The sequence below is a fragment of the Balaenoptera ricei genome, chromosome 21 (assembly GCF_028023285.1).
Source record: "Balaenoptera ricei isolate mBalRic1 chromosome 21, mBalRic1.hap2, whole genome shotgun sequence".
NCBI lineage: Eukaryota > Metazoa > Chordata > Mammalia > Artiodactyla > Balaenopteridae > Balaenoptera > Balaenoptera ricei.
In genome coordinates this window covers 32,494,551-32,508,999 of record NC_082659.1, presented here as the reverse complement: position 1 = coordinate 32,508,999, position 14,449 = coordinate 32,494,551, and the positions used below count along the sequence as shown (strand labels likewise).

Genomic DNA, 14,449 nt, shown 5'->3' with positions numbered 1-14,449 from the left:
AGACCACAGCAAAGCTAAGTAAGTGGCACAGAGCCAGCATTTGGAGCTGAGCGGCCAGCCTGTGCCAGAATGCAAACAGGGGCAGAATGCAGAGAAAGGAGAGCCCCGAGGAACACGTGGAAGTTGATACGACACAAGAAAACAGGATCGTATGAGAGGAAAAATAAACCTGCATCACAATTTCCATAGTCCTGATCAGAAGACTTTGGATTGGCAAAACAGGTAAGAAAATTTTGAATAAAGGTATGTGAGAGGAGCAAAGCAATTAGGAATTATCCAGGGGGTTAGACTGAGGTAGCCAGAGATTAGCTAATGAAACAAGGAGACGGTACAGTATATGTCAAACACTGTTATTTAAATCTGTGAAGTGTTAAGTTTGATAAAAGTAATCAAAATCCTCTGTGGAAATATTTAGCTTAGAGTGAAAATATGACAAATTTCTGAATCACCAGAGGCCCACAGTAAATTAGTTGAGTTTAAAAATCTCGACCAGACAGATTATCAAGAGTTCATGTCAAAATTCTAGTATGTCCACCACCACAACAAACATCTTTGGTTCCATCACTAGTGTGACCTTGGCTGAACCCGCTACTTAAGCTTTCTGTGCCTCAATTTCTTCATCTGCAGAAATAGGAATAATAGTATCTACCTCACCGAAGTTGTAATGAAGATTAAATGGATTAATACATATATAAAATGCTTAAAACAGTGCCTGTCTCAGAGTAAGTACTAAATATTTTTAAAACCTTACTTTCATAAAACAATTTTGCTAAATAAGAATACAGGGGAATTAGGGGAAAATGCTGAAATAGGAAAAAGCATAAAAATCTGACAAAATCCACATTTCACTAGCATCTACTAGACTATGTACATTTGAATTCAATTCAAAATAGAATCCAAAATTGTATTAAGCAGATAAAGTTTTCAATAGGACTATAATGTTGTTTATATGACATATAAAATTTATTGACACACTTACAATGAATTATTAAAATTGAACTTGGAGGACTAAAATAAATCATTCTAATTGCTTGAATTCAAGTATGAAAAGCCCTACTAAATTATTAAGTCCTTTAAAGTCCACATTCAATTGACCATGTTCCTATGTCATCAGTCACCTTCTGTTTCTCAGAGTGATTGCTGGCTTGTCTGGTCGCCTCGGCCAGTAGTTCTTCATACTGTTTGTGACCTTTGTACTCTCGGACCCGCTTTTCGTGAACCCACGCCCTCTCTGGCTGGTTGCTAAAAAATTGGACGTGATACTCCCGGGCACCTGTAAGTAAAAATTCTTATTAGCCATTTCAGAGCATAAGCTGCCACATATACTTTGCCAAAAATGTGGACCTAAGCCAGGTTCCCTAGTTTACTCCTATTAAAACATGTAATTTTTGGATTGCCCAAAGGTGTAATCCAACATCTACCAATAACACAACTAATCGTTACTGTAAAAATCACCCCAAACGATTAAATTTAGTACAGCAAGTTTTTTTTTTTTTTAAATCTTTATTTTTTATTTTATTTATGTATTTATTTATTTTTGGCTGCGTTGGGTCTTCGTAGCTGCGTGCGTGTGGGCTTTCTCTAGTTGCGGCAAGCGGGGGCTACTCTTTGTTGTGGTACTTAGGCTTCTCATTTCGGTGGCTTCTCTTGCTGCGGAGCATGGGCTCTGGCACACGGGCTTCAGTAGTTGTGACTCGCGGGCTCTAGAGCACAGGCTCAGTAGTTGTGGCGCACGGGCTTAGTTGCTCCGTGGCATGTGGGATCTTCCTGGACCAGGGCTCGAACCCGTGTCCCCTGCATTGGCAGGCAGATTCCCAACCACTGCACCATCAGGGAAGTCCCAGTACAGCAAGTTTTAAGAGAAAAAAAAAAAAAAGATCAGAAATTCTGCTGATTGTCAGATTTGTTACCTTGGTTACACAATTTATTTTTACTGGCCTCAAACCTTTTTACAAACAAATCTGGGCATAAATAAATAATTTTTCCTTCAAAAAAATGTATAACATATTTTCTTGGACTTTTAAAAGCCAAATGCTGGTCAAACTGCTTTTCTAATGACATAAAAGTGTGGCGCACAGACCTGGGGGTGGTGAGCGCAGGACAGGCTACTGAGACTCTCCCAGGGATCCTGCAAGGTCAAAACCATCTTCACAATAATACCAAGATGTTGTCTTTTTCATGATGTTGACATTTGCACTTAATACGGCAAAAGCAGTAGTGGGTCAGACTGCCGGCATCTCAGCACAAATAAAGGCAGTGATCACACCAAATTATACTAGTGCCGTGTCCTTCACAGCCATACGCTGGCAGTTAACAAACAAACAAACAAAAAAGCCAGTTTTACTTAATGTCCTTGATGAAGCAGTAAAAATTACTTAGACTAAATCTCAACCCTTGAACACATGTCTTTCTAATATTCCTTGTGACGAGATGGGAAGGGTGCATAAAGCAATTCTGCGTGCTGCAGGTATGAAGATTGCCTTGAGGGAAAGTACTGTGATTGAACTGCAAGGTGAACTGGCCACTTCTTCATGGAACACGACTAAGAGAAAAATTATGGTTATTTGAACTTGAGAATTTGGCAGGTATTTTCTCAAAAATGAACAAGCAAATTTGTCACTTCAAGGAAAACAGCTGATAGTATTTGTTGCCAATAATAAAATTTGATCTTCCAAGAAAAATCAAAATATTGGAAAACTAGTACCTGCCCCACGAGTCTTCCAATTTGCAAATAATCTAAGAATTTTCTGATGAAGTAAGTGGTGACAACAAATGTGATTTTAAAAATATCTATAAAGGAATGTGTCAACATTTGGAAGATGTGCATGCAATATATTTTAAATGGCCAATGTATGATGTTACAAAGTCATGAAAGGCAAACGATCCATTCAAAGTGCAAGACAGAAACCAAGTACAAAAAGTTTATTGATAGGATTTCAGATTCCATATTGCAACTACCCCACCACTTGCTGAGTTCTGGGGCAATATCAAAGAAATATACCCACAATTATCTGAAAAGGCTATTATTAAAATACTCTTCCTTTTTCCAACTACACATCTGTGTGAGGCCAGATTATCTTCATTTTCTTCAACCAAAACAACAAACCATAACAGACTGAATGTAGAAGCAGATACGAGAATCTAGTGTCTTCAGTTAAGCCAGTCGTTAAAGAGATTTGCAAAAATGTAAAAACACCATTCTTCTCAATTTTTTTGCTTGAGAAAATATTTTTCATAAAAACAGAATATAACATACAGTAGCTTTTTAAAAATGAATTGGTAAATACTTAAAAATTTTCTCAGCTTTAATTTCTAAATTAACATAAACAGTAACAGATATAACCTATGTAAACAAAAGCATTTAGAGTCCTCAAATTTTAAGAGTAAAAGGGGTTCTGGGACCAAAACACCTGAGAACCACTGCTCTCTGGCAGTGCTACTCTGAGAGTGTGGTTCCCAGGGCAAGCCAGTCTGCCACGAAACAAGCAGAGAAGGTAAGAGTGAGCATTTAGATACTATGATAATTTGATATTGCGTGACATCTAGGCCCATGATCAGGGATCCTGTACCGTGTATTTTTTTTTTTGGAAGGGGAGGCCTTTCATTTCCCTAATAGTTAATTTTATCGTATTTTACAGAAGCATTGGTCCATGGTGGACTGGAAAATTTTTTTAAAAGAGCAAAATACTAGTCCTTTACCAATAACAGTTTGAAAAACACCACTGTAAAGAAAATGTCTCAGGTCAATAGAGAAATGTGAAAACTGGTCCTGTTGGGGAATCCAAGATAAGGCAGGTACAGAGAGAAGGACAACCAGCAGATCCTGACAGAAAGTATGGGTATCAGCGTAAACTCAACTGAATGAGTTACAGGAAAAGGATTATATCTTGGATTTGAAATTTTTAAATTTTATTAGACATTAACAGCAGATTACTTAAGGAATTATTTTTAAACCAAATTAAAATTTCATATGTAAAATAGCCTGTGAGAAAAGAGAAACATACACAACTTGGTTTTCCGTATCATCTAATCTGAGAAGAGCCAAGCATAAATTTGATTGTAATCAGTCAAAGAAGGTTTATTAAAAGTCCAAGGGTTTTGGAGGACAAGAACAAAAATATAGCCTCAACTAATAGGTAGGTTTGGAGGACAGCGTGGTGGGTACAAGCAGTAGGGTTACAAGAACACAGGACAGGTGAAAGCGTCGCTTCTCGTTTTGTCCCGAGACTGCGGGGCTCGTTTCTGGCACCAAGGCGCAAAGGGCCTCCCCGAATCTTTCCGCCGATTATAACAAATCCCTGGCTGAAGGCTACTCTGATTCTGCTGGGATGACGACTGAGTTCTCACAACGCCTGAACAATAAGATTCGAGAGCTTCTTCAGCGAATGGAGAGAAACCTGAAGTCAGCAGACCCTCGGGATAGCACTGTTTACACTGGCTGGGCAGGTATTGCTGTGCTTTACTTAAACCTCTAGGACGTGTTTGGGGACCCCACCTACCTACAGATGGCACATGGCTATGTAAAGCAAAGTCTGAACTGTCTGACCAAGCATTCCATCACCTTCCTTTGCAGGGATAGGGGCCCCCTGGCAGTGGCCGCTGTGGTGCATCACAAGATGAACAATGAACGAGAAGCGGGCAGAAGACTGCATCACCCGGCTAATTCACCTAAATAAGACTGATCCCCATATGCTCCAAATGAAAGGCTCTATGGTCGAATGGGCTACATCTATGCTCTTCTCTTTGTGAAGAAGAACTCTGGAGTGGAAAAGATTCCTCAAAGCCATATTCAGCAGGTTTGTGAAACAGTCTTAACCTCTGGAGAAGACCTAGCTAGAAAGACTCCACTGGTGTATGAATGGCACCAAGAATACCACGTCGGGGCTGCTCATGGCCTGGCAGGAATTTATTACCACCTGAGGCAGCCCAGACTTCAAGGGAGCCATGGGAAGTTACACAGTTTGGTCAAGCCCAGTGGAGACTACGTCTGCCAGCTGAAATTCCCTTCCGGCAACTACCCTCCTCGTGTGGACGATACTCGGGATGTGCTAGTCCACTGGTGCCACGGTTCTCCTGGGGTAATCTACATGCTCATTCAGGCCTATGAGGTGTTCAAAGAGGAACAGTCTCTCAATGATGCCTATCCGTGTGCTGATGTGATCTGGCAGTGTGGCTCGCTGAAGAAGGGGTACGGGCTGTGCCACGGCGCTGCAGGGAATACCTACGGCCTTCCTGTCGCCGCACAACCTCACGCAGGACGCGAAGTACCTGTACAGGGCCTGTAAGTTCGCTGAATGCCGCTCAGATTATGGAGAACACGGATGCAGAACACCAGACACCCCCTTCTCCCTCTTTGAAGGAATGGCTGGAACAATTCATTTCTTGGCTGACCTCCTAGCGCCCACAAAAGCCAGGTTCCCTGCATTTGAACTGTAAAAGGAAAGTCCCCCCACTGCAACTCACTGCATGAGCCTCTCTATACATCAAACCCGGGCTAAAGCAACAATAGAGTCAAACTGTGTACTTGATTTAGTTGATTTTTTTTTTTTTCAGAATATGTCTTTAGTTCAGTTCCTTTTTATTATTTACTTTTATTTTAAAATATCCAGGGAAATCTTAATTAACTTCAGTTTCTCCTAAAGGGAGGGTAGGTGATACGTACAGTATTTTGAGGGCATATATGCATTTATTTCAGAACTTGGAAGCAGTCGTATTCTTACTCAAGCTTATGAATATAACCATCTGTTACAGTTCTAAAAATATTTAAAAGAAACTAAATGTAGATAAATACATGCTTATCACTGGATATTGACATCCACCTCTTCCCTTTAGTATTCTTTTTATGACACTTTTATGACTTTGCTTTTCTCTAAGTGGCTGATTATGAAATGGGACAAAAATATAACTATATGCTTCCAGGACAAAAACTGAAAGAGTTGCCAACTGGGCTAGGGACCTAAACCCAATTTTTCAGATTCACAATGCTTAAACTAGAGATAAACAGACTTTCAAATTTGCCTCTTTTTGTTAGTAGAGCATCTAGGCTCTACAATCCAACATCCTTATCAAAAACTTCTGAAATGTGATGGTCGTTATATGAAAATTCTGATTTGAAGGTTATTTCTAGATAAGCCTACAAAAAGTTTGTTTTCTCCAAATAAGCTAGTATGTTTTGGAACTATTTATGTAAATTTGTTTCTTCTTTGGAATAAGTGTAAGATCAGGAAATGAGATTTCTGTGTGTAAATATATTATGATTGAGTCCACCCTTTCTGACTGACCTTCTGAACTTTGATTTGTGTTTTACTTACTTTGCAATGACGATGCTTTATAAAGCGTTGGTTGCTGGGAACAAGCCACAAGATATTTTCCTTCCTATCTGTCTAGATGTTGATCTTTTCACTAAATAGTAGAGCATTCTACTTGTTTAAAAAGGGGGAGGGGTGCTATATTGCAAAATCGCTAAGCTTTTGACAGGAATGCTGGTTCCTGAGAAGGTATTATCCAGTGATTATTCTTAGAACAAACGGCTTTTGTCTCTTTGCATACCCTAGGCTTTAACACTCATCCATTTCTGAGCCCCAAGGATCGGGTATTGATATGGTAGGTGAAGAATCCTGGTGCTTCAAATTCTGTACAGATGTTTTGACTCATCAGCTCCCATTCCTCCTTCTTCCATTGATGACTTTCCCAGGCTTGTTTGTCTTTTCTATGTATTTTGACTGATTTTGAAACATTTTGCAGCTTTTAAGAAAACAGGCTCTAAAAATTTTAAATGTGCCTATTTCATGGCTCTCTCGGTCACAAAAACATGCTATTTTTATTGGAATTGTGAACCAAATCCCCACTGAGTACATGTTGGTTCCTGTGGATAGCAATCCCCTACTATTTTCCATTTAGCACCAAAATAGCTAATATTATTGGCAATTGCCTGACCCTTTAAAGGCTGACAGTAGGATCTAAAACACAGCCCACTGCTCGGTTCCCAGGATTAGCTTATTCCTCTGTGACTCATGCTAGCTGGGGACAACCTTGTGCCTCTCAGATGTGAAGCACTGCTGGCAAGCTCTGTGCAAGCCGTGCCTTTCTCGTGAACGTGTCACATGAACAGTGCCAGCGTCCACAGGAAAGCGAATCTGCCTTTGGATGGGTGTCCAGCTTGAAAGAACAGACCCCATTTGGTTTAGTTAAATGTCTTACTATACTGTTCCTGCACTTTTAGCTACTATAGTTACTAACCAAGGGAAAAATAACAAAACACTTTCTCTTAACTGGAGGAGACTGATACAGTGCTTCACCAAACACCTTAATTAATTTAACCCCAGGAAGACATCAAGGCAGGGAGAAGAACACTTTGAATAAGATTCTTATTCCTATTTGGATTGCTGTTTAGCTACTGCCATCCATTAACAAATTTATCAATACAAACACAATCCAGTTTTCATTTTTTTCTTTAGCTTTTTAAGTTATTAAACTAGTAAGATTTTATATTTGTGCCATTGTTTGTTTTATTTATGTTTAAGAGCTCAAAAAGTTTGATAGGATTTTAAACAGGCAAAGGCTATAAAACTCAGACTAATACCCTAACACCATGGTAGAAACTGAAACTTTTACATGAAGTTTCTTAGTTTTGAAAGGAAGAGGCATCATTTCAGTTCTATTTCTGTTACATCATTTTTCCCTCAGATATTCTTCTTTTTGTTAGAAAACAAAACAAAACGAAAAAATGCACAAAACTGCTCCCCAGAAAACTGACTACCTTTTATCTCCATGTAAAGACTAGGTAGTGAAACCTTAAAACCTGTCAAGCAGTATTCATTTATCCTGTCATGTGCTTCTATGAACCTCACGATCAGTTATTTACATCAATCCTATTGGTCCCATCAAGAAGTCAGTCTTTAATCCTTAGAGTCATTTGACCCTCTTTTCATCTTTGATGTCACTTCCAATTATTTGGAATCAAAAGCCTTCACGGTAGATAGAGTTTTAGGTAAAAGTGGCCATTTTCTCTGTTATTACAACTTCCCGGCATAACTTAATTGAGAGGTATACTTTGCTCATAAGTCCTCAGGTTAATTTGTGTCTGATCTTATAATGCCCTGCCTTCTCTTGACTGAGCTTGAAATACAAAACGTGAAGAGTAAACACTTATTCATCTACTCCCTTGGCTACTTGAATTCATCTATAATCCTTTGTTATTCATACTCAATTCTGACTTCACTGCTGCTCCCCCTAAATAGGTCAGAGCACCCCACTTCTGTATTGTTAAACTGTAGAAGAACTGTTTCTCTCCTACAGGTACAAATCAAAGTGGAATATTCAGGGATCCTACGCCAATGTTATATAGCCATTTATTGGAAAGGGCTGGAATTGTATGTATTTCTATGTTCCGTAAAGGATTTGACTTAACTGGCTCTCAATGAAATTTTATTAAGACTATAAAAAAAAAGAACATAGGACATAATCTGTTTCCAAAAGTCAGAGTTACTTATTTAGAACCAAACAGATAATCCCAAAAGACTTTGAATTATAGTTAAAAACATGAAAACAAAAACTCACAGATAACATAATCTCATTTTAATCTTTATTTTCAACTTCTTCCTCCATTAAATCACTTACTACAGATGAAACAAATCAATTTGTCTCTTTGTTAGCACTTTGTTTCCTGCTGGCTGGAAAACTATAAAAAAGAGTGAAATAAAAACCCAAAGACCTGGGCTTCCCTGGTGGCGCAGTGGTTGAGAATCCGCCTGCTAATGCAGGGGACACGGGTTCCAGCCCTGGTCTGGGAAGATCCCACATGCCGCGGAGCAACTAGGCCCGTGAGCCACAACTACTGAGCCTGTGCGTCTGGAGCCTGTGCTCTGCAACAAGAGAGGCCACGATAGTGAGAGGCCCGTGCACTGCGATGAAGAGTGGCCCCCGCTTGCCGCAACTGGAGAAAGCCCTAGCACAGAAACGAAGACCCAACATAGCAACCAATCAATCAATAAAAATAAATAAATAAATCTTAAAAGCAGAAACCTACCACTAAAAAAAAAAAAAAAAAAAAAAACCCAAAGACCTGACAGGTGGAGAAACAAGCACATCTGTCTCTGAATAATGAGCTAAATTTCCAATAGAAAAATGTGGAGGAAACATTTTTATATAACAAAAATAATATAGGTAAAACTGTCCGGTTTTAAATTTTTAAAAATATATTGGGATTAAAAGTTACAATAGGTATAATGTGATACCATTTAAAACTCTCAGTTAAAAATCTTTATTTTCATATCCATTAATTACAATATGCAAAGAGAAAAAGAATTACTCCCAAACTCTTTTTCTCTTTTCTCTCTCTCTCTTTTTTTTTTTTGGCCGCACCTCGAGGCTTGTGGGATCTTAGTTCCCCCACCAGGGATTGAACCTTGGTCCCCCAGCAGTGAGAGCACAGAGTCCTAACCACTGGACTGTCAGGGAATTCCCCGAATTACTCCCGAACTCTTAATAGTTGTTACATATCTGGAGGATGAGACTATAGGCAACTTTGCCTTCTGAACATATATACTGTATTGTCATAAGCAGAAAGAGCATTTCATTTTTAACTTTTACACTTAAAATGAGATCTAAACAATGAAATACAACACAATAGACATGTGATCCAAACATCTTTCAACGTGCTCTTCAAAGAATTATATCTGTAAGTGTGAAAACCGTTAAATACGTTTTCCAATGCTGAGAATCTGACTAATAACAATACTGACTAATTACAGTATGGAAACCATTGATTACTATATAAAATTCAAGACAAATTTTACAAAGTAGTTTAGATAATAAGCAACACAAAATGTTTCACAGGTATCATGTGTGGAACATAATCAACAAAATCAAGTTTTATACTGTGTTTCTGGTTTTTAGAAAAACTGTCAAAAAACTACGTCATTTAAAACTGCACTGCACAGCCATGCAATGAAATATTATTTGGCAATAAAAAGAGACAAAGTACTGATACACGCCACAACACAGATGAACCTCTAAACATGATGCTAAGTTAAAGAAACCAGACATAAAAGGCCACATATTATATGATTAGATTTATATGAAATGTCCAGAAAAGGCAAATCTATAGAGGCAAAAAGTAACTAGTGGCTTCTCAGGGCTGGGGAGCAGAGGGGGGAATGGGAAGTGACTCCTAATGGATGCGGGATTTCTTTTTTGGGCTGATGAAAGAAGTGATAAAGTTAGATTGTGGTAATGGTCACACAACTCTGGAAACGTACTAAACATCATTAAATTGCAGGCTTTAAAAGGGTGAATTTTATGGCATGTAAATCATATCTCAAGAAGGCTATTATTTTAAAAACTACTGCAGGAAAGAGAAAATTTAAAATATTATCAGCATGTACATTTTTCAAACCTAAATTCTCAGATTTCGGTTTCCTCAACAATACAAACAAAATCAGTTTTTCCAGCACTAAAGTAGGGAGGACCAGACCAGATTAATTCATAAAGTATATTTAAATACCTCCTTTGGAATACAAGATGAAGCACAGATTATGCTTTCATTTGTATCCCAGAAAAAAGCTGAAATTAGTAAGTTTTCATAGAGTAATTAAATGTGAAATTCTTTATATAATCTCAAAAGGATGCTTTCCTAAGGGGACAGAACTGAAGAGCCACAACTCTCACGTGATATAATATCTTAGAGTGCTCTGGAGGCCCAGATAGGGACGTGTATTGTTTTATGTAAGAAGGCTTGTCCCTTTCTTCTCCCATTCAAGAATCATAGATTATTAAATGTGCAAGGTACTCAAGAGATTAACAGTCCAACAGCCCTACTATATAAATGAAGGGGCTAGGACTGCCTCCCCCAGTCTCTGTAAATTATGAGTAGGGGAATTCAATTACTTTCCTTTTATTATACAGTAGTAGTTAAGAGTGAAGGTTAGGGACTAAGATTTCTTTGAGACTCTGTTTACAGATCCAAAACGTAAGGATAATAGTACCTACTTCATAGTGTCGCTGCTATGAGGACTGCTTAAGAAAATATACAAGAGAATTGTTTGTTTTTTAATTTATTTTTTGGCCACGCCATGCAGCACGTGGGGTCTTAGCTGCCCAACCACGGATCCAACCCATGCCCCCCGCGTTGGAAGCGTGGAGTCTTAACCATTGGACCGCCAGGGAAGTCCTACAAGAGAATTGTTTAACACTGTGCCTTGCACAGGAGTGGACATTCAACAATGTTGGGTTTTTTTTTAAACTTCTGCCCCATTGATACTTCTAGTCACCCCAACCTTTAATCAGCAGATTATAGTGACAAGATGATTGCCTTCTGTATCTGGGTGGATTTCTTGCTGGGTAGCACAAGAGTTACAAATATGGCGATCCCGTCACAAATCTGACTTGCCAGACACTTTTTCTCCTCATAACAGTGAACAGGGACCAAGATAGAAAGTTTAAAATGAGAGAAAAAGAAATAGGTGCAAAGTTGTCACAGACAATAAGGGACTCGACAAGTGAGTTCGCAAAGCAAATATCCAGAAATAAATTCCAAACTCCAACCTTCCTCTGGCTACTAAGCAAGTCCATTCCAAATGCTAGAACCTCAGGAATCTATTCTACAGGTTTTGGTCAAACTCTGGAAAAGGAGTAAAGTTAGAATCCATGTTTTCTTAACATTTATTAACATTCCTAAGGTAGGATTCTATGCCATGTAGCTGGCTTCAAACCATACTTCTATTTCATATTGAATTTATAAGGATGTCCCAGTAAATTTACAGATTCAAAAATGGAGTAAAAAAAATTTTTTTTAATTAAAAACAAACAAACCACCCACCCCCCCAAAAAAAACAAACAAAAAAAAGGGAAAGAAGGAGGAAAAAGGCATCTTCCAAAATTTATCAGGATGAAAAGCACTTGTCTGAGTAAAAAAATTACTACCCACAGGAGTCAAAGATGAAATAAAAATGTTCAAAGAAAGCTTGGCCCAAATGTCTACTACGCTCATATACGACATCTCATTACATATAGGTCTGCTTGCTTTTGGAGGTTTTTTAAAAAAAGAAGTGTGAAAGAAATTAGAAAACAAACATAGGGTGTTCTAAGGGAAAAAAAGGACCATGTCAGCTGTAGAGGCTCTCTGCCAGTTAAGATGACCGTAATTATTTCACTGTTCATTAAAAACTGATACTGATATGTGTTTGGGTGTCAGATTACATTATCACGTATGTATTATATTCATAAACAACATTTTAGATCCACTTTTTTGCCACAACTTTTTACTAATGTCCATTTATGCCTTTTCTTACCTCTTGTGTTAATTTTGGTGTGAACCTCGAGTTGGGGATCACTTGAAACCATACAAGGCCACCAAGGATACGTTCCCACCTTAGACCAAACAAGATCGCCAACCTGGAACTTAACACCAGCGGACACTTCTGTTGTTGGAACAGAAGGTAACATCGGCTGAACCTGTAGGAAAAGGTCATAAAAAACTTCACTCATACTTTTCTCTGATGCCTGCTATCCGTATCTAGCAAAAGGGAAGAAGAGAGGAGGAAGATAAGCCCCACCCCAAACACTGAAAAGAGGACTGATGGTTTCTGTTGCCAAATTATTGACAAAGCATCTCAGAAATTCACATCTATTAAAAAGTGGTCATAGTTTTGAAAAGGAAAATAATTTGCTAAAAATATCTACCTTTTAAACCAGCTCCAAGATTTATTTCAGTATAACTTCTGAAGTAATAATACATGCTATGTGTGTTCTAATTTAATCACTCTGCTTCCACCTTCTCACACCATGTTTGGTTAGACAGTATTCACTAAAGCCACTCACCGGGAGCTCCTCTTTCAGTACTGGATCTTCTCTTGGTTTTTCTGATACAGTGTCAACCCTCTCATTTGGTCTCTAGGTGAAAAGAATAAAATGGCAGCAAACCAAAGAACAGTGACACACACAAAGAGTCAAAGAAAACTAAACAGCAAAGGGAAAAAAGGACATTTATTAGCTGAATAATGTAAGGAGGAAAAATACAACTTACATAGTAGGTGACGCTGTGTCTTAACATCCATTGTCCATTCTACACCACAGCTATAGCTCCCATTTCTTACTTTATCACTTTTAAAACTTAATTTCTTAATCTGTTAATTTTCATTTTTTTTTTTAACTTATCAGAGTGCAGAAAAATGGGCACTCTGAGATTGCTAGTAAGATGTAACTTGGAATTCTTCTAGAGAGCAGTTTGGCAGTATGTATGAAAAGCCTTAAATTTTCACACTCTGACCCAGCAAATCCACTTCTAAAAGTGTATACTGAAAAAGCACTGATATATACACATACTGATAGATACACACAAAGATATGCACACCAGTGCTATTTTTAAGAGCAAATATTAGAATTAGACATTAGTCTAGATGTCCAAAAGTACAGAATTCGTTAAATAAATTGTAGTACAACTAGATAGTGGAATAATATAAATTTTTAAATGACACGGAAAAATAACAATATAATGTTATTTGAAAACAGCAAATTGAAAAAGCAGTTTGTATAGTGTGATTCCGATCTTGGAAAAATAACTTCTTATGTGTACAGAAAAAAAAGACTAGAAGGATACCACCAGGTGATGGAGTAAGTGATTTTCTTGGATGTGCTTTTCTATATTTGTCAAATTGCTTATAATAAACATCACATTACTTTTCTAATCATAAAACCCACAAATACGTTATTTAAAAATTGATTTCTACAATCCTTTGAGGAGGCAATTTCGAGGTATCTATCCAAATTCAAAATATGTACACTCTTCAATTTAACAATTATATTTTAGGAACCTATCCTACAGAAACACACAAAGTGAGAAAATCTAAGCAGAGGGATGGCAACTACAACATTATTTCATGTCAGTAATCCACATCTATCAAAATCTTCCTACTTTTTATTTTAAAATAGCCTGTATAAGCCTTGAAAAATATGTGATACATTGTACAGTAAGTTGATAAGAGTAGTTATCTTTGAGGAACGATATTAGGGAAGCGGTGAGGGAAGATTTATACTTGTATATTATTTGTGTTTTCTGTAAAAAGCAAATTACTTTTGTAATTTAAAAGGTTTAAAAACTTTTCTTGTCAAAGAACAGAATTTAGTTTAGATGGCTTAAAAAAAGAGAAATATATCCATTAACTTAGCTCTAATTCCACTTAAAAAGTATGGCTAATTCTAGAAGTTACTTAAAATTCTCATTCAATTAATTCAAGCAGTTTAAGACGCTGCTATAAAAACAAAGTTTTATTAAATAAAAGAGACTGTAAAAATGGTAAGGAAATGATAAGCCAGACTCATATGCCAAACCCCAAGTATCATTCATTCATTCAGCAGTGCCTACGACTTTCCAGGCACTGTTCGAGAAGTTGGGTATACAATGTCGTAACAGACAGATAGGATCCCTGATCTCAAAGAGCTCACAGTTGGG

At 37.7% G+C, this 14,449-nt stretch overlaps 1 protein-coding gene and 1 pseudogene across 4 annotated transcripts in view; one reads left to right on the top strand and one right to left on the bottom strand.

Moving 5' to 3' along the window:
- NSD3 (nuclear receptor binding SET domain protein 3) overlaps positions 1 to 14,449 on the bottom strand; it is a 104,364-nt gene that overhangs the window by 48,787 nt on the left and 41,128 nt on the right. For all 4 annotated transcript variants that reach the window (XM_059909310.1, XM_059909311.1, XM_059909312.1 and 1 more), the window contains exons 3-5: positions 12,820 to 12,891; positions 12,291 to 12,453; positions 1,119 to 1,273 (exon numbers count right to left, since the gene is read on the bottom strand). In XM_059909310.1, coding sequence (XP_059765293.1) covers positions 1,119 to 1,273; positions 12,291 to 12,453; positions 12,820 to 12,891 — 390 coding nt within the window. The remainder of the gene's footprint in view (positions 1 to 1,118; positions 1,274 to 12,290; positions 12,454 to 12,819; positions 12,892 to 14,449) is intronic.
- Positions 3,836 to 5,436, top strand: LOC132356723 (glutathione S-transferase LANCL1-like; annotated as a pseudogene).